The 23,632-nt window shown below is 51.3% G+C and overlaps 1 protein-coding gene across 1 annotated transcript in view; it reads left to right on the top strand.

The window, feature by feature from the left end:
* Window positions 1–3,648: 3,648 nt before the first annotated feature.
* The window catches only part of ADCY4 (adenylate cyclase 4), a 48,203-nt gene continuing 28,219 nt past the window's right edge, over window positions 3,649–23,632 (top strand). The window contains exons 1-10 of the mRNA XM_038741116.1: window positions 3,649–3,837; window positions 10,172–10,369; window positions 10,979–11,140; window positions 14,568–14,717; window positions 18,463–18,611; window positions 18,770–18,881; window positions 21,091–21,218; window positions 21,453–21,611; window positions 21,692–21,824; window positions 22,894–23,088. Coding sequence (XP_038597044.1) covers window positions 3,679–3,837; window positions 10,172–10,369; window positions 10,979–11,140; window positions 14,568–14,717; window positions 18,463–18,611; window positions 18,770–18,881; window positions 21,091–21,218; window positions 21,453–21,611; window positions 21,692–21,824; window positions 22,894–23,088 — 1,545 coding nt within the window. The 5' untranslated portion in view covers window positions 3,649–3,678. The remainder of the gene's footprint in view (window positions 3,838–10,171; window positions 10,370–10,978; window positions 11,141–14,567; window positions 14,718–18,462; window positions 18,612–18,769; window positions 18,882–21,090; window positions 21,219–21,452; window positions 21,612–21,691; window positions 21,825–22,893; window positions 23,089–23,632) is intronic.

The raw sequence follows: 23,632 nt of genomic DNA, 5'->3' as shown, positions 1-23,632 counted from the left end.
TACAGTGCTCTGCACACAGTAAGCGCTCAATAAATACGATTGATTGACTGATTGATTGGTCAGCGCTTAGAACGTTGCTTGGCACCTAGTAAGCGCTTAATAAATGCCGTTAATAATAATGATGGCATTTATTAAGCGCTTACTAGGTGTTTTAAGCGCTGGGGGGGGGGGGGGGGGGCTACAAGGTGATGAGGTTGTCCCACGGGGGGCTCACAGTCTTCATCCCCATTTTAATAACAATAATAATAATAATAATAATAATAATAATGGTATTTGTTAAGCGCTTACTATGTGCCAAGCACTGTTCTAAGCGCTGGGGGAGATACAAGGTGATCAGGTTGTTCCACATGGGGGCTCACAGTCTTCATCTCCATTTTAATAATGATAATAATAATAATAAAAGTATTTGTTAAGCGCTTACTATGTGCCAAGCACTGTTCTAAACGCCGGGGGAGGCACAAGGTGATCAGGTTGTCCCACGGGGGGCTCACAGGCTTCATCTCCATTTTACGGATGGGGGAACTGAGGCCCAGAGAAGTATAATAATAATAATGGCATTTGTTAAGCGCTTACTATGTGCGAAGCACTGTTCTTAATAAATACCATTATAATAATAAGAAGAAGAATGGCATCAGTTAAGCGCTTACTATGTGCGAAGCACTGTTCTTAATAAATGTCATTATAATAATAAGAAGAAGAATGGCATTTGTTAAGCGCTTCCTATGTGCAAAGCACTGTTCTTAATAAATACCATTATAATAATAAGAAGAAGAATGGCATCTGTTAAGCGCTTACTATGTGCGAAGCACTGTTCTTAATAAATGTCATTATAATAATAATAAGAAGAATGGCATTTGTTAAGCGCTTACTATGTGCGAAGCACTGTTCTTAATAAATACCATTATAATAATAAGAAGAAGAATGGCATCTGTTAAGCGCTTACTATGTGCGAAGCACTGTTCTTAATAAATACGATTATAATAATAAGAAGAAGAATGGCATCTGTTAAGCGCTTACTATGTGCGAAGCACTGTTCTTAATAAATGCCATTATAATGATAATAAGAAGAATGGCATCTGTTAAGCGCTTACTATGTGCAAAGCACTGTTCTAAGCGCTGGGTAATTATAATAATGTTCATCGTCATTTTTGAGCGCTTATTGGGTGCAAAGTGTGGTACTAAGAGCTCGGGAGAGTTGAATGGGGGAACTGATTGTCATCGTTATTATCATTATTAATAATGATAATTGTATTTTTTGAGCGCTTAGTGTGAGCAGAGCATGAGAAGCAGCGTGACTCAGTGGAAAGACTCCCGGGCTTTGGAGTCATAGGTCGTGGGTTCAAATCCCGACTTCACCACTTGTCAGCTGGGTGACTTTGGGCAAGTCACTTCACTTCTCTGGGCCTCAGTGACCTCATCTGGAAAATGGGGGTGAAGACTGTGAGCCCCCCATGGGACAACCTGATCACCTTGTATCCTCCCCAGCGCTTAGAACAGGGCTTGGCACATAGTAAGCGCTTAAAAAACGCCATCATCATCATCATCACGGTCCTAAATAGAATGGGATGACATTAATAATAATCGTATTTTTTGAGAGCTTACTGTGTGCAAAGCTAGGTCCTAAGCGCTCGAGAGGGTAGAATGGGGGAACTTATTATCACTATTATTATCATTATTAATAATGATAATCGTATTTCTTGAGCGCTTACTGGGTGCAAAGCGTGTTCCTAAGCGCTCGGGAGAGGACAATGGGATCACTTATTATCATTATTAGTCATAATCACAGCCGTCTTTTTGAGCACTTACTGTGAGCAAGGTCCTAAGCGCTCGAGAGGGTAGAATGGGGGAACTTATTATCATTATTAATAATGATAATCGTATTTTTTGAGCGCTTATTGTGTGCAGAGCATGGTACTCAGTGCTCGGGGGAGTAGAATGGAATAATGTATTATTATTATTATTAATAATAATCATATTTTTCGAGCACTTACTGTGTGCAAAGCATGGTACTAAGCGCTCAGGAGGGTAGAATGGGATAACGTATTATTATTATTATTAATCGTATTTTTGAGTGCTTACTGTGTGCAAAGCATGGTACTAAGCGCTCAGAAGGGTAGAATGAGATAACGTATTATTATTATTAATCGCAATTTTTGAGCACTTACTGTGTGCAGAGTAGGGTCCTTAGCACTTGGGAGAGTAGAATGGGGTCACTTATTATCATTATTATTAATAATAATAATCGTATTTTTTGAATGCTTACTGTGTGCAAAGCATGGTACTCAGTGCTCGGGAGAGTACAATGGGATCTTATTATTATTAATAATAATCGTATTTTTTGAGCACTTACTTCGTGCCAAGCACTGTACTAAGCACTCACGAGGGAAGAATGGGGTAATATTATTATTATGAATTGTATTTCTTGAGCGCTTACAGCGTGCCAAGCACCGTATTAAGCGCTCGCGAGGGAAGAACGGGGTAATATTATTATTGTTATTATGAATCGTATTTCTTGAGCGTTTACTGCGTGCCAGGCACTGTAATAAGCGCTCGGGAGACTGGGGTAACCTTGTTATTAAATCATATTATTGAGTGCTTACCGTGTGCCAAGCACGGTGCTAAGCGCTGGGGAGAGTAGACTCACTCTCACTCATTCGTATTTATTGAGCGCTTACTGTGTGCAGAGCACTGTACTAAGCACTTGGGCAGTACAAGTCGGCAACATAGAGAGGCGGTCCCTACCCAACAACGGGCTCACAGTCTAGAAGGGGGAAACAGACAAGACAAACATGCCGAGGCCTATACTAATGTATATATGTATCCTGTATATACGTATATATGTTTGTATGTATTTATTACTCTATTTATTTTAGTTGTACATATTTATTCTATTTATTTTATTTTAATATGCTTTGCTTTGTTGTCTGTCCCCCCCTTCTAGACCGTGAGCCCGCTGTCGGGTAGGGACCGTCTCTAGATGTTGCCAACTTGGACTTCCCAAGCGCTTAGTACAGTGCTCCGCGCGCAGTCGGCGCTCAATAAATACGATTGAGTGAATGAAAGAATGAACCTGGACTTCCCAAGCGCTTAGTCCAGTGCTCCGCGCGCAGTCGGTGCTCAATAAATATGATTGAGTGAATGAAAGAATCACCATCAATCGTATTTATTGAGCGCTTACAATGTGCAGAGCACTGTACTAAGCGCTTGGGAAGTCCAAGTTGGCAACACCTAGAGACAGTCCCTGCCCAACAGTGGGCTCACAGCCTAAAAGGGGGAGACAGCGAACAAAACCAAACATACTAACAAAATAAAATAAATAGAATAGATATGTATTAAATATTTTATGTATTAAAATATTTATGTATTTTTATGTATTTTATAAAATATTTTATGTATTAATAGAATAGATATGTATTTAAATATTTATTTAATCTTTAAAATTTTATTTTAAAATTTAAAAATTTATTTATTTATTTATTTATTGAAAGAATGAACTTGTGCTTCCCCAGCGCTTAGTCCAGCGCTCTGCGCGCAGTCAGCGCTCAATAAATGCGATTGAATGAATGAAATAGCGGTGGGCCGATCAAGCCCAGATCCCCGGCTCGGCGGAGGGCTCACGGGCGGCCTGCTCCTCCAGGCAGGCCTCCGGGGGTCAGGGGTCAGGGGTCAGGGGTCGCCATGGCCCGCCTGGTCACGTCCAGGCCGCCCCCGAGCGAAGACCTCTTCTACGAGACTTACTACAGCCTGAGCCAACAATACCCCCTGCTCCTTCTGCTGCTCGCCATCCTGCTCGCCGCGCTCGCCATCCTCCTCGCCGTCACCTGGGCCGCCGGACCGGTGAGTCCTCGGGGGGCCCACAGACCCCCCACCCCACCCGTCCCTTCACCTGCCTTTAGTGACAAGAACTAAGACTTCTATTACTCTATTTATTTATTTATTTTACTTGTGACTAAGACTTCTATTACTCTATATATTGATTTATTTTACTTGTACATATGTATTCTACTTATTTTATTTTGTCAATCTGTTTGGTTTTGTTGTCTGTCTCCCCCTTCTAGACTGTGAGCCCGCTGTTGGGTGGGGACCGTCTCTAGATGTTGCCAACTTGCGCTTAGTCCAGTGCTCTGGCACACAGTAAGCACTCAATAAATACGATTGAGTGAATGAATGAATGAATGTGAGCCCACTGTTGGGTAGGGAGCGTCTCTAGATGTTGCCAGCTTGGACTTCCCAAGCGCTTAGTCCAGTGCTCTGCACACAGTAAGCGCTCAATAAATACGATTGATTGAATGAATGAATGAATGTGAGCTCACTGTTGGGTAGGGACCGTCTCTAGATGTTGCCGACTTGGACTTCCCAAGCGCTTAGTCCAGTGCTCTGCACACAGTAAGTGCTCAATAAATACGATTGAATGAATGAATGAATGAATGTGAGCTCACTGTTGGGTAGGGAGCATCTCTAGATGTTGCCAGCTTGGACTTCCCAAGCGCTTAGTCCAGTGCTCTGCACACAGTAAGCGCTCAATAAATACGATTGAATGAATGAATGAATGAATGTGAGCCCACTGTCGGGTAGGGAGCATCTCTAGATGTTGCCAACTTGGACTTCCCAAGCGCTTAGTCCAGTGTTCTGCACACAGTAAGCGCTCAATAAATGTGATTGAATGAATGAATGAATGTGAGCCCACTGTCGGGTAGGGACCGTCTCTAGATGTTGCCAACTTGGACTTCCCAAGCGCTTAGTCCAGTGCTCTGCACACAGTATGCGCTCAATAAATATGATTGAATGAATGAATGAATGAATGAATGAATGTGAGCCCACTGTTGGGTAGGGAGCGTCTCTAGATGTTGCCAACTTGGACTTCCCAAGCGCTTAGTCCAGTGCTCTGCACACAGTAAGCGCTCAATAAATACGATTGAATGAATGAATGAATGAATGTGAGCCCACTGTCGGGTAGGGAGCATCTCTAGATGTTGCCAACTTGGACTTCCCAAGCGCTTAGTCCAGTGTTCTGCACACAGTAAGCGCTCAATAAATGTGATTGAATGAATGAATGAATGTGAGCCCACTGTCGGGTAGGGACCGTCTCTAGATGTTGCCAACTTGGACTTCCCAAGCGCTTAGTCCAGTGCTCTGCACACAGTATGCGCTCAATAAATATGATTGAATGAATGAATGAATGAATGAATGAATGTGAGCCCACTGTTGGGTAGGGAGCGTCTCTAGATGTTGCCAACTTGGACTTCCCAAGCGCTTAGTCCAGTGCTCTGCACACAGTAAGAGCTCAATAAATACAATTGAATGAATGAATGAATGATTGAATGAGTAGTCTTCTAGTCTTCTAGACTGTGAGGCCGCTGTTGGGTAGGGACCGTCTCTATATGCCGCCGACTTGGACTTCCCAATAATAATAATAATGATGTTGGAATTTGTTAAGCGCTTACTATGTGCCAAGCATTGTTCTAAGCGCTGGGGAGGTTACAAGGTGATCAGGTTGTCCCACGGGGGCTCACACAATTTTAATCCCCATTTTACAGATGAGGTAACTGAGGCACGTGGCTCAGTGGCAAGATCCCGGGCTTGGGAGTCAGAGGTCGTGGGTTCCAATCCCGGCTCCGCCACTTGTGAGCTGTGTGACTTTGGGCAAGTCACTTCACTTCTCCAGGCCTCAGTTCCCTCATCTGGAAAATGGGGATGAAGACCGTGAGCCCCACGTGGGACAACCTGATCACCTTGTATCTCCCCCAGCGATTAGAACAGTGCTTGGCACATAGTAAGCGCTTAACAAATACCATCATTATTCTTATTATTCCCCCAGATCATTCATTCATTCCTTCAATCGTATTTATTGAGTGCTTACTGTGTGCAGAGCACTGGACTAAGCGCTTAAGTTGGCAACATATAGAGACGGTCCCTACCCAACAGGGGGCTCACGGTCTAGATCAATCAATCGTATTTATTGAGTGCTTACTGTGTGCAGAGCACTGGACTAAGCGCTTGGGAAGTACAAGTTGGCAACATCCTCTAGATCCTGGAGGAATCCGTCTCCGGGAAGGGAATTCCTTCCCAGTCCTCTGGGAATCTCGGTTTCCTGATTCCCATTCTTCCTCAGAGAGGGCGGGGGTCGCCTTGCCCCTCCTCTCCGGAGGGAAGGGGGAGGGGGAGGGCGACAGGGCGTTGTAGGAGAGCGTAGAGGCAGGAAGGGCGTCGTAGATCGGGCCAGGCCCCTCCACCTTCCCGGTTTTGGGAAGGGTTGGGGTCTCCAAGGGCAAGGACTGGGCCCTGGGAGCATTTCAAAAGCCACTTTCAGTCATTCATTCATTCAATCGTACTTATTGAGGGCCTACTGTGCACAGAGCACTGTACTAAGCGCTTGGGCAAGCCGTTTCACTTCTCTGGGCCTCCGTTCCCTCATCTGGAAAATGGGGGTGAAGACTGTGAGCCCCTCGTGGGACAACCTGATCACCTCGTATCCCCCTCCACCCCGCCCTTAGAACAGTGCTTGGCACACAGTAAGCGCTTAACAAATACCATCATTATTAAGTCACTTCACTTCTGGGGGCCTCAGTTACCTCACCTGGAAAATGGGGATGGAGACTGGGAGCCCCACAGGCCCATTGGCTTGTATCCATCCCAGCGTTTAGTACAGTGCCGGGCACATTCATTCAATCGTATTTATTGAGCTCTTACCGTGTGCAGAGCATTGTACTAAGCGTTTGCACTGTGCCAAGCGCTTGCACTGTACTACGTACATAGTAAGACATAGTAAGCGCTTAACCAATACCACAGCCCAGCGCTTTGAACAGTGCCTGGCACATTTGTTCATTCATTCATTCACTCAATCGTAGTTACTGGGTGCTTACTGTGTGCACAGCACTGTACTAAGCACTTGGGAAGTACAAATCGGCAACTATAGAGACGGACCCTACCCAACAACGGGCTCACAGTAGTACCACAACCCAGCGCTTAGAACAGTGCTTGGCACATAGGAAGCCCTCAACCCAGCGCTTAGAACAGTGCCTGGCACATAGAAAGCGCTTCACAAGTCCCATAATAATTAATTATTATTACTATTACTAGTAGTAGTAGTAGTAGTAGTAGTAGTAGTAGTAGTAGTAGTATTGTTGTGTAAATTAGCGCACAGATTTTCGATTCACCCAGCGGTCCATTGCCCATCCCATCGCCCTCTGAGAATCTCCCATCAACCTCTGCGAATTTCCCATCACCCTCTGCGAGTTTGTCATCACCCGCTGTGAATTTCCCATCACCCTCTGCGAGTTTCTCATCACCCTCTGCGAATTTCTCATCCCCCTCTGCGAATTTCCCATCATCGTCTGAGAATTTCTCATCACTTAGTACAGCGCTTTCTCATCAGCGCTTAGTACAGTGCTCTGCACCCAGTAAGCGCTCAATAAATATGATTGAATGAATGAATGACTATTTATTTTATTTTGTTAATATGTTTTGTTTTGTCGTCCGTCTCCCCCTTCTAGACTGTGAGCCCGTTGTTGGGTAGGGACCGTCTCTATATGTTGCCAAATAAATATGATTGAATGAATGAATGACTATTTATTTTATTTTGTTAATATGTTTTGTTTTGTCGTCCGTCTCCCCCTTCTAGACTGTGAGCCCGTTGTTGGGTAGGGACCATCTCTATATGTTGCCAAATAAATATGATTGAATGAATGAATGAATATTTATTTTATTTTGTTAATATGTTTTGTTTTGTCGTCCGTCTCCCCCTTCTAGACTGTGAGCCCATTGTTGGGTAGGGACCATCTCTCTATGTTGTCAACTTGGACTTCCCAAGCGCTTAGTACAGTGCTCTGCACACAGTAAGCGCTCAATAAATACGATTGAATGAATGAATGAATCACCCTCAGAGAATTTCCCATCACCTTCTTCGAATTTCCCATCACCTTCTGCCAATTTCCCATCATCCTCTGAGAATTTCTCATCCCCCTCAGAGAATTTCCCATCACTCTCTGCGAATTTCTCATCCCCCTCAGAGAATTTCCCATCACCCTCTGCGAACTTCTCATCCCCCTCTGCGAATTTCCCATCACCTTCTTTGAATTTCCCATCCCCCTCTGTGAATTTCCCATTCATTCCTTCATCCCATCGTCTTGATTGAGCGCTTCCTGTGTGCAGAGCACTGGACTGAGCGCTTGGGAAGGACAAGTTGGCAACATCTAGAGAAGCAGCATGGCTCAGTGGCAAGAGCCCGGGCTTTGGAGTCAGAGGTCATGGGTTCAAACCCCGGCTCCGCCAATTGCCAGCTGGGTGACTTTGGGCGAGTCGCTTCACTTCTCTGGGCCTCAGTTCCCTCATCTGTGTGCTGTGTGCTGTGTGCAGAGCACTGTACTGAGCACTTGGGAGGTCCAGGTCGGCAACATGGAGAGACGGCCCCTATCCAGCAGCGGGCTCACAGTCTGGAAGGGGGAGACAGACAAAAGAACAAAGCATAATAACAAAATAAAATAAATAGAATAGTAAATATATACAAGTAAAACAGACCCTCCTCCCCCTCTCCATCCGCCCCACCTTACCTCCTTCCCTTCCCCACAGCACCTGTATATATGTATATATGTTTGTACGGATTTATTACTCTATTTATTTTACTTGTACATATCTATTCTATTTATTTTATTTTGTTAATATGTTTTGTTCTCTGTCTCCCCCGTCTAGACTGTGAGCCCACTGTTGGGTAGGGACCGTCTCTATATGTTGCCAACTTGTACTTCCCAAGCGCTTAATACAGTGCTCTGCACACAGTAAGCACTCAATAAATACGATTGATTGATTTATCTGGAAAATGGGGATGAAGACTGTGAGCCCCACGTGGGACAACCTGATAGCCTTGTAACCCCCCCAGCGCTTAGAACAGTGCTTTGCACCTAGTAAGCGCTTAATAAATGCCATTATTATTATTATTATTATTATTGTTATTGTAACCTCCCCAGCGCTTAGGACAGTGCTTTGCACCTAGTAAGCGCTTAATAAATGCCATCATTATTATTATTATTATTATTATTGTTATTGTAACCTCCCCAGCGCTTAGGACAGTGCTTTGCACATAGTAAGCACTTAATAAATGCCATTATTATTATTATTATTATTGTTGTTATCAGCAAGTAGGGTGCACAATAGGTTAACCGGTGTAAATGGGCCGCAGGGTTCGTGTACCCAAGGTGGTGAAGCAGAGAGGAAAAATGACTCGGAGACATGAGTTCAGATAGAGCAGGAAAGAAGGAAAGTGGCTGCTTGCCCATTCACCTCCCGGGAGAGGTAGGAGTGAAAAGCAGCCCCCATCCCAGCCACTTCTTCCTCTTTTATTGGGTTTCAAATCCAAGCTACACTAAGGATTCCCGAGAGTTGTGCCAGACGTGAGGCCTTGGCATTCCTAGATCCCAAGTTAAAGTACAACCGTTTGTTTGTCATGATTTGGCTAGTGTTAAAATCCCTGTTTACAAGATGTTATCAGGAGATAATGGTCAACATCAGATGGGGACATTCCAGACAGAGAGAAGCCACTTTGGTTGATCAATCAATCAATCAATCAATCAATCAATCGTATTTGAGTGCTTACTGTGTGCAGAGCACTGTACTTGGGAAGTACAAGTTGGCAACATATCGAGACAGTCCCTACCCAACAGTGGGCTCACAGTCTAGAAGATAATAATGATGGTATTTCTTAAGCGCTTACTATGTGCAAAGCACTAAGTGCTGGGGAGATTACAAGGTGATCAGGTTGTCCCACGGGGGGCTCACAGCTTTTAATCCCCATTTTACAGATGAGGGAACTGAGGCCCAGAGAAGTGACTTGCCCAAAGTCACCCAGCTGACAATTGGCAGAGCCGGGATTTGAACCCATGACCTCTGACTCCAGAGCCCGGGCTCTTTCCACTGAGCCACGCTGTTTCTCTGATGTTGGTGTTGGGTTGATGTTACCTTACAAACACTGGAGTGCTTTCGGTCTGCACCAAATGAAGGGTTACTGTTGGTGTGCACAAGATGGAGTCAGTCATGCCAAGTTTGCTGGTAGACAGCGATTATATAGAGACCCAAGAGTGGGTTCACAGTCACGGTCATCTGTGAGTCCCCCTGCCCATCCCTGGGGCCTTCCGCGCCCCCCTGATGCCCCGTGCGCCCTCGGGGACTGTGCCCGCAGGTGGTGGGCCGGGATCCGGCCTTCGTGGGCACCGTGTCGGCGGGCCTGGGCGTGTTCTCGTTGCTGCTGGGCCTGGCATGGCGGGAGCAGAGGCTGCAGAGCTGCCCGCGCCCACTGTCCGGCCTGGTGTGGGCCGCCCTGCTCGCCCTGGGCCACGGCTTCCTCTTCACCGGTGGCCCCGTCAGCGCCTGGGACCAGGTCAGAGGGGCCGGGGTCGGTTGTGGGGGGATGACGATGATGATAGTTATCGACAAGTAGGGTGCAAAATAGGTTAATCGGTGTAAATCAGCTGCAGGGTTCGTGTACCCAAGGTGGTGACGCAGACAGGAAAAATGACTCAGAGACATGAGTTCAGATAGAGCAGTAAAGACGGAAAGTGGCCACCTGCCCGTTCACCTCCGGGGAGAGGGACGAGTGACAAGCAGCCCCCATCCCATTCTCACTGTTTCTTTTATTGAGTTACAGCCACATGGGAGCAGAGCATTTGGGGATTCCAGGAATCCAAGTGGGACCGACAGGATGTTCGAAATTCTCATTATTCTCTGTTCTCACTGCCTTGTGCGGGTTGTCGTTATCTGCCCCGTGGCCCTGACATAGATACTCGTTACTGGCCTTGAAGACACCTGTTGCTGAGCCTTGCATAAAATACAAAAAAGGGAGTTGATCTCTCGGCCTGCACAAAATGGAGGGTTACTGTCAGCATACACAAAATGGAGTCAGTCATGTCAAGTCCGCTAGTGGACAGCAGTGATGATGATTGATGATGATGATGATGGGGTGGCGGGGTGGGAGGCCTAACGGTCGCAGGTGTCCTTCTTCTTGTTCATCATCTTCACGGTGTACACGATGCTGCCCCTGGGGCTGCGGGAGGCGGCGGCGGCGGGGCTGGCCTCGTCCCTGTCACACCTGCTGGCGCTGGGGCTGCCCTTCGGCCCGCGGCCTGGACCCCCGAACCCCCACCTCCAACAGGTGAGCGCCCCAAATGCAACACCCTCCTCTCCTTTCCCTCCCCACAGCACCTGTATATACGGGTATATGTTCCCCACACCAACAGGTGACCACCCCAAACACAACCCCCTCCCCTCCTTTCCCTCCCCACAGCACCTGTATATATGTATATATGTTCCCCACGCCAACAGGTGAGCACCCCAAATGCAACCCCCTCCCTCCTTTCCCTCCCCACAGCACCTGTATATATGTATATATGTTCCCCACACCAACAGGTGACCACCCCAAACACAACACCCTCCCCTCCTTCCCCTCCCCACAGCACCTGTATATATGCATATATGTTCCCCACACCAACAGGTGACCACCCCAAACACAACCCCCTCCCTCCTTTCCCTCCCCACAGCACCTGTATATATGTATATGTGTTCCCCACACCAAAAGATGACCGCCCCAAACACAACCCCCTCCCCTCCTTTCCCTCCCCACAGCACCTGTATATATGTATATATGTTCCCCACGCCAATAGGTGAGCACCCCAAACGCAACACCCTCCCCTCCTTCCCCTCCTCACAGCACCTGTATATATGTTCCCCACACCAACAGGTGACCGCCCCAAACACAACACCTTCCCCTCCTTCCCCTCCCCACAGCACCTGTATAAATGTATATATGTTCCCCACACCAATAAGTGACCGCCCCTAACACAACACCCTTCCCTCCTTCCCCTCCCCACAGCACCTGTATATATGTATATGTTCCCCACAGCACCTGCATATATGTATACATGTTCCCCACAGCACCTGTATATTATGTGTATATGTTCCCCGCACCAACAGGTGACCACCCCAAACGCAACACCCTCCCCTCCTTTCCCTCCCCACAGCACCTGTATGTATGTATATATGTTCCCCACAGTACCTGTATATATGTATATATGTTCCCCACACCAACAGGTGAGTGCCCCAAACGCAACCCCCTCCCCTCCTTTCCCTCCCCACAGCACCTGTATATATGTATAGGTTCCCCACAGCACCTGCATATATGTATATATGTTCCCCACAGCACCTGTATATATGTGTATATGTTCCCCACACCAACAGGTGACCACCCCAAATGCAACACCCTCCCCTCCTTTCCCTCCCCACAGCACCTGTATATATGTATATATGTTCCCCACAGTACCTGTATATATGTTCCCCACACCAACAGGTGAGCGCTCCAAACGCAACCCCCTCCCCTCCATTCCCTCCCCACAGCACCTGTATATATGTATACGTTCCCCACAGCACCTGTATTTATGTATATATGTTCCCCACAGCACCTGTATATATGTGTATATGTTCCCCAAGCCAACAGGTGACCTCCCCAAACACAACTCCCTCCCCTCCTTTCCCTCCCCACAGCACCTATAGATATGTATATATGTTCCCCACGCCAACAGGTGACCGCCCTAAACGCAACACCCTCCCCTCCTTCCCCTCCCCACAGCACCTGTATATATGTATATATGTTCCCCACACCAACAGGTGACCACCCCAAACGCAACACCCTCCCCTCCTTTCCCTCCCACAGCACCTGTATGTATGTATATATGTTCCCCACAGCACCTGTATATATGTGTATATGTTCCCCACACCAACAGGTGACCGCCCCAAATGCAACACCCTCCCCTCCTTCCCCTCCCCACAGCACCTGTATATACGTATATATGTTCCCCACAGCACCTGTATATATTCATTCATTCATTCATTCGTTCAATCGTCTTTATTGAGCGCTTACTGTGTGCAGAGCACTGGACTAAGCGCTTGGGAAGTACAAGTTGGCAACATCTGGAGACGGTCCCGACCCAACAGCGGGCGAACAGTCTAGACAGGGGAGACAGACAACAAAACAAAACGTATTAACAAAATAAAATAAAAAGAATAAATATGTACAAGTAAAATAGAGTAATAAATCTGTACAAACATATATACGTATATATGACCACGCCTCTTTTCATCCCAGCCCCCACCCAATGGCCACGCCCATTTCCTGCTCCTCCTCACCTCATTGGTCCCGATCGGGCCACGCCCCTTTCCCCTGACCGCACCCCCTTCCCTCCCAGAGCACCCCCACCCTATGGCCACACCCCCCTCCTGCTCCTCCTCCCCGCATTGGTCCAACCCCGGCCCCGCCCCTTTCCCTGGCCACGCCCATCGTCTCCCCAGGACACGCCCACCCGCTGGCCACGCCCCTCTCCTGCTCCTCCGCCTCTCATTGGTCCAGCGCCGGCACCGCCCCTTCCTCCTTACCACGCCCCCTTTCCCTCCCAGGGCACCCCCACCCTATGGCCACGCCCCTTTCCTGCTCCTCCGCCCTTAATTGGTCCAGCCCAGGCCCGCCCCTTCCCCCTGACCACGCCCCTCCCTTATCTCACAGGACTGCCCACCCGCTGGCCACGCCCCTCCTGCTCCTCCGCCCCTCATTGGTCCAGCCCCGGCACCGCCCCTTCCCCGTTACCACGCCCCCTTTCCCTCCCAGGGCACCCCCACCCTGTGGCCACGCCCCTTTCCTGCTCCTCCGCCCCTTCCCCTGACCACGCCCCCTTTCCCTCCCAGAGCACCCCCAGCCTATGGTCACGCCCCCTTCCTGCTCCTCCGCCCCTCATTGGTCCAGCCCCGGCCCCGTCCCTTTCCCCTGAACACATCCCTTTCTCGCCCAGCCCACCCTATGGCCACGCCCCTTCCTGCTCCTCCTCCCCTCATTGGTCCAGCCCGGCCCCGCCCTTTCCCTCTGGCCACGCCCCTCCCCCCTCCCTTCTCTCCCAGGACACGCCCACCCGCTGGCCAAGCCCCCTTCCTGCTCCTCCGCACCTCCGTGGTCCCGGCCAGGCCACGCCCCTTTGCCCTGACCGCACCCCTTTCCCTCCCAGGCCGCCCCACCCTATGACCACGCCCCTTTCCTGCTCCTCCGCCCCTCTTTGGTCCAGACCGGCCCCGCCCCTTTCCTCTAACCACGCCTCTCCCCCACCCTTCTCTCCCAAGACACGCCCCTTTCCCCTGACCGCACCCCTTTCCCTCCCAGGGCACCCCCTCATTGGTCCCGACCAGGCCCCGCCCCTTCCCCGACCACGCCCCTTCCCCCTCCCAGGGCATCCCCACCCCATGGTCACGCCCCCTTCCTGCTCCTCCGCCCCTAATTGGTCCAGCCCCGCCCCGCCCCCTTTCCCCTGACCTCGCCCCTTTCTCGCCCGGCCCACCTTATGGCCACGCCCCTTCCCGCTCCTCCTCCCCCCATTGGTCCAGCCCCGGCCCCGCCCCCTTCCCCTGACCACTCCCCTTTCCCCTGACCACGCCCCCTCCCGCTCCTCCGCCCCTCATTGGTCCCGCCCTTTTCCCTGACCACGCCCCCTGCACCCCACCCCCACCCCCCACCCCAACGGCGCCCCCTGGCGGTGTCTCCCCAGCTGGCGGCCAACGCGGTGCTGTTCTTGTGCGGGAACCTGGCCGGTGCCTATCACAAGGCCCTGATGGAGCGCGCCCTGCGGGCCACCTTCCGAGAAGCGCTGCGCTCCCTGCACTCCCGGAGACGCCTCGACTCGGAGAAGCGGCACCAGGTCAGCCGGCCCCAGGGCCAGGCCGTGCGGGAGGGCCCCGGAGCCCGGAGGAGGACCAGCAGCAGCATCATCATCAATCCTCTTTATTGAGCGCTTACTGTGTGCAGAGCACTGGACTAAGCGCTTGGGAAGTACAAGTTGGCAACATCTAGAGACAGTCCCTACCCAACAGTGTGCTCACAGTCTAAAAGGGGGAGACAGAGAACAAAACCAAACATACTAACAAAATAAAATAAAGAGAATAGATATGTACAAGTAAAAGAAAGAAATAAATAGGACCAGGGACGGGGGACCGGGGAAAGAAGTTCCCCGGGGGTGCACAAGAAACACGATTGAACGAAGGATAATGTTGGAATTCAGCGCTTACTACATGCCGAGCACCGTTCTAAGCGCTGGAGGGGGATACAAAGGTGATCAGGGTGTCCCACCTGGGGTTCCCAGTCGTCATCCCCATTTTACAGATGAGGTCACTGAGGCCCAGAGAATAATAACAATGTTAATGTTTGTTCATTCATTCAATCGTATTTGTTGAGCGCTTGCTGTGTGCAGAGCACTGTACTAAGCGCTTGGGAAGTACAAGTTATGCGCTGTGGGCCAAGCACCATTATAAGCACTGTGAGGGGATAGAGAGGTGATCAGGTTGTCATCATCATCATCAATCGTATTTATTGAGCGCTTACTATGTGCAGAGCACTGTACTAAGCGCTTGGGAAGTACAAATTGGCAACATATAGAGACAGGTGTTCACAGTCATCATCCCCATTTTACAGATGAGGTCACTGAGGCCCAGAGAATAATAATAATGATAGTGTTTGTTCATTCATCCATTCAATCGTATTTGTTGAGCGCTTGCTGTGTGCAGAGCACTGTACTAAGCGCTTGGGAACTACAAGTTATGCGCTATGGGCCAAGCACCATTCAAAGCACTGTGAGGGGATAGAGAGGTGATCAGCTTGTCCCACCTGGTGTTCCCAGTCGTCATCCCCATTTTACAGAGGAGGTCACTGAGGCCCAGAGAATAATAACAATAATGATAGTGTTTGTTCATTCATTCATTCAATCGTATTTGTTGAGCACTTGCTGTGTGCAGAGCACTTTACTAAGCGCTTGGGAAGTACAGGTTATGCGCTATGTGCCAAGCACCATTCTAAGCGCTGCGGGGGGATACAAAGGTGATGAGGTTGTCCCACGTGGGGCTCACAGACGTCATCCCCATTTTGCAGATGAGGGAACTGAGGCCCAGAGAATAATAACAATAATGATAGTGTTTGTTCATTCATTCATTCATTCATTCATTCAATCGCATTTATTGAGTGCTTACTGTGTGCAGAGCACTGTACTAAGCGCTTGGGAAGTACAGGTTATGTGCTATGTGCCAAGCACCATTCTAAGTGCTGTGGGGGGATACAAAGGTGATCAGGTTGTCCCACCTGGTGTTTGCAATCGTCATCCCCATTTTACAGATGAGGTCACTGAGGCCCAGAGAATAATAACAATAATGATAGTGTTTGTTATGCGCTGACTATGTGCCAAGCACCGTTCTAAGCGCTGTGGGGGGATACAAAGGTGATCAGGTTGTCCTACATGGGGCTCACAGTCTTCATCACCATTTGACAGACGAGGGAACTGAGGCCCAGAGAAGTGAAGCGACTTGCCCAAGGTCACACAGCTGACAAGTGGCGGAGCTGGGATTTGAACCCATTAGGGAACTGAGGCCCAGAGAAGTGAAGCGACTTGCCCAAGGCCACACAGCTGATAAGTGGTGGAGAAGGGATTAGAACCCACGCCCTCTGACTCCCAAGCCTGGGCTCCTTCCAACGAGCCACGCTGCTTGCCCCAGGTCACCCAGCTGATAAGTGGCGGAGCCGGGATTGGAACCCACGACCTCTGACTCCCAAACCCGGGCTCTTTCTATTTATTTATTTATTTATTTTATTTGTGCATATTTATTTAATTTTATGAATATGTTTTGTTTTGTTCTCTGTCTCCCCCTTCTAGACTGTGAGCCCGCTGTTGGGTAGGGACCGTCTCTCTATGTTGCCAACATGGACTTCCCAAGCGCTCAGTCCAGTGCTCTGCACACAGTAAGCGCTCAATAAATACGATTGAATGAATGACTGAATGAATGAGCCACGCTGCTTGCCCCAGGTCACCCAGCTGATAAGTGGCGGAGCCAGGATTGGAATCAGTCAATCATATTTGTTGAGCGCTTACTGGGTGCAGAGCACTGGACTAAGCGCTTGGGAAGTACAAGTTGGCAACATATAGAGACGGTCCCTACCCAACAGTGGGCTCACAGTCTAGGAAACCCACGACCTCTGACCCCCAAACCCGGGCCCTTTCCGCTAAGCCACGCCGGATCATCATCATCATCAAATCGTATTTATTGGGCGCTTACTATGTGCAGAGCACTGTACTAAGCGCTTGGGAAGTACAAATTGGCAACATCTAGAGACAGCCCCTCCCCAACAGTGGGCTCACAGTCTAAAAGGGGGAGACAGAGAACAAAACCAAACATACTAACAAAGTAAAATAAATATAATAGATATGTACAAATAAATTAAATAAATAAATAAATAGAGTAAAAAAATATGTACAAGTAAAAAAATACGTACAATGGGGGATGGGGGAGCGTACGGCCTAGACAAGGGATCCTACAGCCTGGAAGGGAGAGTGAAGGGAGAAGGAAGTCACACTTTTAGACTGTGAGCCCACTGTGGGGTAGGGACTGTCTCTATATGTTGCCAACTGGTACTTCCCAAGCGCTTAGTACAGTGCTCTGCACCCAGTAAGCGCTCAATAAATACGATTGATGGATTGATTGAGAGCTCACAGCCCAAGCAGGGGAGTTTACAACTTGGGGGGCAGTGTACAGCTTGTGGGGGAGGATTTACGGCCTAGAGAGGGGAGCTGACTGCTACCCTGCTCATTCAAGCTCTCATCCTATCCCGTCTGGACTACTGCACCAGCCTTCTCTCTGATCTCCCATCCTCGTGTCTCTCTCCACTTCAGTCCATACTTCATGCTGCTGCCCGGATTATCTTTGTCCAGAAACGCTCTGGGCACGTTACTCCCCTCCTCAAAAATCTCCAGTGGCTCCCAATCAATCTGCGCATCAGGCAGAAACTCCTCACCCTGGGCTTCAAGGCTGTCCATCACCTCGCCCCCTCCTACCTCACCTCCCTTCTCTCCTTTTCCAGCCCGCACCCTCCGCTCCTCCACCGCTAATCTCCTCACTGTACCTCGTTCTCGCCTGTCCCGCCGTCGACCCCCGGCCCACGTCATCCCCCGGGCCCGGAATGCCCTCCCTCTGCCCCTCCGCCAAGCTCGCTCTCTTCCTCCCTTCAAGGCCCTGCTGAGAGCTCACCTCCTCCAGGAGGCCTTCCCACACTCAGCCCCTTCCTTCCTCTCCCCCTCATCCCCCTCTCCATCCCCCCATCTTACCTCCTTCCCTTCCCCACAGCACCTGTATATATGTCTATATGGTTGTACATATTTATTACTCTATTTATTTATTTTACTTGTACATTTCTATCCTATTTATTTTATTTTGTTGGTATGTTTGGTTCTGTTCTCTGTCTGCCCCTTTTAGACTGTGAGCCCACTGTTGGGTAGGGACTGTCTCTATGTGTTGCCAATTTGTACTTCCCAAGCGCTTAGTCCAGTGCTCTGCGCATAGTAAGCGCTCAATAAATACGATTGATTGATTGATTGATTGACAGCCTGGGGGGGATCCCTACCCCAGGAGCACCTGCTGCTGTCCATCCTCCCCGCTTACCTGGCCCGGGAGATGAAAGCGGAGATCATGGCAAGGCTGCAGGCCGGACAGGGCCCGCGCCCCGAAGGTGCCAACAACTTCCACAGTCTCTACGTCAAGAGGCACCAGGGCGTCAGGTACCGGCGTGGTTTCGGGGTCCACCCCAGCTTCGGCGAGAAGGGTCGGTGGTTCCCCATTTCGGACAGCCCTGGGGGGCCAGGGGGGAGAGTCCGGCTCCCTGGAGCAATCCCCTCCCCACGCCCGTCCGGGCTGTGTCCACCCCTCCCGGCTCCAGCGTGCTGTATGCGGACATCGTGGGCTTCACAAGGCTGGCCAGCGAATGCTCGCCCAAGGAACTGGTGTTGATGCTCAATGAGCTCTTTGGCAAGTTCGACCAGATCGCCAAGGTCAGAGCCCCGGGAGAACCCGGCCCCAGAACCTTCACAAGGGAAGCCCGCACGAGGGATGGGGTGGGGGGGTGTCCCTTCTCCCCTTTTTTATAATAATAATAATAATAATGACGGCATTTATTAAGCACTTACTATGTTCTAAGCGCTGGGGAGGTTACAAGGTGACCAGGTTGTCCCCCGGGGGGCTCAAAGTCTTCATCCCCATTTTACAGATGAGGTCACCGAGGCACAGAGAATAATAATGGTGGTATTTATTAAGCACTTACTATGTGCAAAGCACTGTTGTAAGCACTGGGGAGGTTACAAGGTGATCAGGTTGTCCCATGAGGGGCTTCCAGTCTTCATCCCTATTTTACAGATGAGGTTACTGAGGCACAGAGAATAACAATAATAATAATAATGGTGGTATTTATTAAGCACTTACTATGTACAAAGCACTGTTCTAAGCACTGGGGAGGTTACAGGGTGATCAGGTTGTACCACTGGGGACTCCCAGTCTTCATCCCCATTTTACAGATGAGGTTACCAAGGCACGGAGAATAATAATGATAATAATAATGGTGGTATTTATTAAGCGCTTACTATGTGCAAAGCACTGTTCTAAGCACTGGGGAGGTTACAAGGTGATCAGGTTGTCCCCCGGGGGGCTCCCAGTCTTCATCCCCATTTTACAGAGTAGGTCTCTGAGGTGTAGAGAAGTGAAGTGACTTGCCCAAAGTCACACAGCTGACAAGTGGCGGAGCCGGGGTTTGAACCCATGACCTCTGACTCCGAAGCCCGGGCTCTTTTCATTGAGCCACTCTACTTCTCTACTATCTCTAATCTGCTTCTCTAGTATCCGTTGAGCGCTCACTACATGTCAAACACTGTTCTGAGAGCTGGGGTTAAGTATAAGTTAATTAGGTCGGACACAGTCCCTGTCTAGACCATAAGCTCACTGTGGGCAGGGAATGTGTCTGTTATTATATTCATTCATTCATTTATTCATTCAATCGTATTTATTGAGCGCTTACTGTGTGCAGAGCACTGGACTAAGCACTTGGGAAGTACGGGTCGAATACAATACAATATTGTAGTCTCCCAAGCACTTTGTACGGTGCCCTGCACATAGGAAGCACTCAACAAATACGATTGACTGACCAACTGTTCTGCCAGTAGGAGAGGGAACGAGTCTTTAACTCCCCCTTTTACAGTTGAGGAACTGAGGCACAGAAAAGTGAAATGACTTGCCCAAGGTTACACAGCAGACAAGAGGCAGAGCCGGGATTAGAACCCACGTCCCCTGACTCTGAGGCCGGTGTTCTTTCCCCTTCCTCCTCTCCCCTTTCCTCCTCTCCCCCTTATTCTTCTCCACCTTCCTCCTCTTCCCTTTCCTCCTCACCCCTTCCTCTTTTCCCCTTCCTCCTCTTGCCTTCCTCCTCTTCCCTTTCCTCCTCTCCCCCTCCTCTTTCCCTTTCCTCCTCTCCCCTTCCTTTTTTCCCCTTCCTCCTCTCCCCTTCCTCCTCTCCCCCTATTTCCTCTCCCCTTCCTCCTCTCCCCCTTCTTCCTCTCCCCCTCCTCTTTTCCCCTCCTTCTCTCCCCCTCCTTCTCTCCCCGTTCTCCTCTCCCCCTTCTTCCTCTCCCCCTTCCTCCTCTCCCCCTTCCTCCTCTCCCCCTTCTTCCTCTCCACCTTCCTCTCTCCCCCTTCTTCCTCTCCCCCTTTTTCCTCTCCCCCTTCCTCTCTCCCCTTTCTTCCTCTTCCCTTTCCTCCTCTCCCCCTCCTCTTTTCCCCCTCCTTCTCTCCCCTTCCTCCTCTCCCCTTCCTCCTCTCCCCCTTCTTCCTTTCCACCTTTTTCCTCTCCACCTTCCTCCTCTCCCCCTTCTTCCTCTCCACCTTTTTCCTCTCCACCTTCCTCCTCTCCCCCTTCTTCCTCTTCCCTTTCCTCCTCTCCCCCTTCTCTTTTCCCCTTCCTCTTTCCCCCCTCCTCTCCCCCTTCTTCCACTCCCCCTTTTTCCTTTCCCCTTCCTCCTCTCCACCTTTTTTCCTCTCCCCTTCCTCCTCTCCCCCTTCCTCCTCTCCCCTTTCTCTTCTCCCCCTTCTTCCTCTCTGCCTTCCTCGGCTTCTCGGAGTCCCCCCAGTCCCACCCCTGAGCCTGCTGCGAGCCCCCCCTTGACCCCTGACCCTGAGGACAGTCTTGACCCCTGACCCCTTGTCCTCCGCCTCCAGGAGCACGAATGCATGCGGATCAAGATCCTGGGCGACTGTTACTACTGTGTGTCCGGCCTGCCGCTCTCGCTGCCGGACCACGCGCTCAACTGCGTGCGGATGGGGCTGGACATGTGCCGGGCCATCCGGTCAGTCCGGCGGGACCACCCCTCGGGCTTGGGGGGGCGGTGGGAGCCGGGAGGCAGGCCCTCCTCCCCAAAAAGAGGGCCGGGACGGCTAGGGAGCAAGTGACCTGGAGAAGAGAGCGGGTTGGGAGGGATGTGTCTCGAGGGACAGAGTCTCTGTGGGGAGATGCCCCCCAGCCCCTCATCTCGCCATCCCCCGTTCTCCACGCCACGTTCTTCTCCCCTGGCACTGCCCAGGAAGCTGCGGGCGGCCACCGGGGTGGAGATCAGCATGCGCGTGGGGGTGCACTCGGGCAGCGTGCTGTGCGGGGTCATCGGCCTGCAGAAGTGGCAGTACGACGTCTGGTCCCACGACGTCACCCTGGCCAATCACATGGAGGCCGGCGGGGTGCCAGGGTGAGTGGGCATGGCCGGGGCCGGGCGGCGGGGCCGGGGTCAAGGGAGAGCTCTTCCTCGCTGACCCCTGGCACCCTCAGGCGGGTGCACATTACAGGGGCCACCCTGGCCCTGCTGGGCGGGGCCTACGCGGTGGAGGATGCGGCCCCCGGACACCGTGATGCCTACCTGCGGGAGCTGGGGGAGACCACCTACCTGGTCATTGACCCGCGGGTGAGACCCCCCCCAACCCCCAACCCAGCCACCCCGGGACAGCCTGGCACTGGAGCAAACTCGCCTCACCCAACGGGACCACGTGGCCGGGATCTCTCCTGGGAGACCCTCCTCTCCTCCTTCCACCTCTTCTCCTTCCTCCTCCCCGCCTTCCTCCTCTCCTCCTTCTTCCTCTTCTTCTTCCTCCTCTCCCCTTTCCTCCTCTCCCCCTCCTCCTCTCCCCCTTCTTCCTCTCCACCTTCCTCCTCTTCCCTTTCCTCTTCTCCCCCTCCTCTTCCCCCCTCTTCTCTCCCCTTCCTCCTCTCCCCTTCCTTCTCTCCTCCTTCCTCCTCTCCCCCTTCTTCCTCTCCCCCTTTTTCCTCTTCCCCTTCCTCCTCTCCCCCTTCTTCCTCTCCCCCTTCTTCCTCTCCCCCTTCTTCCTCTCCCCCTTCCTCCTCTTCCCCTTCCTCCTCTCCCCTTCTTCCTCTCCCCTTCCTCTTCTCCCCGTTCTCTTCTCCCCCTTCTTCCTCTCCCCCTTCCTCCTCTCCCCTTCTCTTCTCCCCCTTCTTCCTCTCCCCCTTCCTCCTCTCCCGCTTCCTCCTCTCCCCTTCTCTTCTCCCCCTTCTTCCTCTCCCCCTTCCTCCTCTCCCCTTCTCTTCTCCCCCTTCTTCGTCTCTGCCTTCCTCCTCTTCCCTTTCCTTTTCTCCCCCTCCTCATCTCTCCCTTCTCTTCTCCCCCCCTCTTCTCCCCCTCCTCCTCTACCCCTCCTCTCCCCCTTCTTCCTCTCCCCCTTCTTCCTCTCCCCTTTCTTCCTCTCCGCCGTCCTCCTCTCCCCCTTCCTCCTCTCCCCCTTCCTCCTCTCCCCCTTCTTCCTCTCTGCCTTCCTCCTCTTCCCTTTCCTCCCCCCACTCTTCTCCCTCTTCTCCTCCTCTCCCCTTCCTCCTCTCCCCCTCCTCCTCTCCCCCTTTCCCTTCCCCCCTCCCACCCGCTCCCCCATGCTGGGAGGGCACTGGAGCTTCTGGGATTGAGGAGAGGGAGGAGAGGAAGGAGCAGAGGGGCTGCTCAGCCCGGGACCCTCCTGTTTCTCCAGGCGGAGGAGGAAGAGGAGGAGGGGGCAGGGACCCCAGGGGGGCCGCTGTCTTCGGCCGAGGGCACCACACTGCGCCCATCACTGCTGATGACCCGCTACCTGGAGTCCTGGGGGGCTGCCAAGCCCTTTGCCAACCTCAGCCACCTGCACAGCCCCGGCCCTGCGGCACCCTCGGGGGGTCGGGGCCCCCTCCAGGTTCAGCTCCCTCCTTTCCCCCCGATTTTCCTCCCCTTGCCCTCTCCCCTCTTGTGACCCCCCACCCCATCTCCCAGTCTTCTCCTGGCCCTCTCCCAGGCCCTGCCCTTCCTCCAGTCTGCCCCACTCCGGTCCTCCTGCAGGCCTCAGTGGCCAGCAGACGCCCCCTCCCCAAAGATGAGAAGCAGCGTGGCTCAGTGGAAAGAGCCCGGGCTTTGGAGTCAGAGGTCATGGGTTCAAATCCCGGCTCCACCAACTGGCAGCTGTTTGACTTGGGGCAAGTCAACTTCTCTGGGCCTCAGTTCCGTCATCTGTAAAATGGGGATTAAAACTGTGAGCCCCCCATGGAACAACCTGATCATCTTGTAACCTCCCCGGCGCTTAGAACAGTGCTTTGCACACAGTAAGCGCTTAACAAATACCATTATTATTATTATTATCAGAGCTTCCTCTGCCGACCCCCAACCCTCCAAGCTCAGCGGCCAGAAGGCCGGGCCTCTCTGTCCATCTCCCAACCTCTCTGTCCATCTCCCAACTCCCGGAA

The sequence above is a fragment of the Tachyglossus aculeatus genome (genome assembly GCF_015852505.1).
Source record: "Tachyglossus aculeatus isolate mTacAcu1 chromosome 12 unlocalized genomic scaffold, mTacAcu1.pri SUPER_6_unloc_1, whole genome shotgun sequence".
NCBI lineage: Eukaryota > Metazoa > Chordata > Mammalia > Monotremata > Tachyglossidae > Tachyglossus > Tachyglossus aculeatus.
The sequence above is the reverse complement of the archived record's forward strand: the minus strand, read 5'-3'. Positions and strand labels throughout refer to the sequence as shown.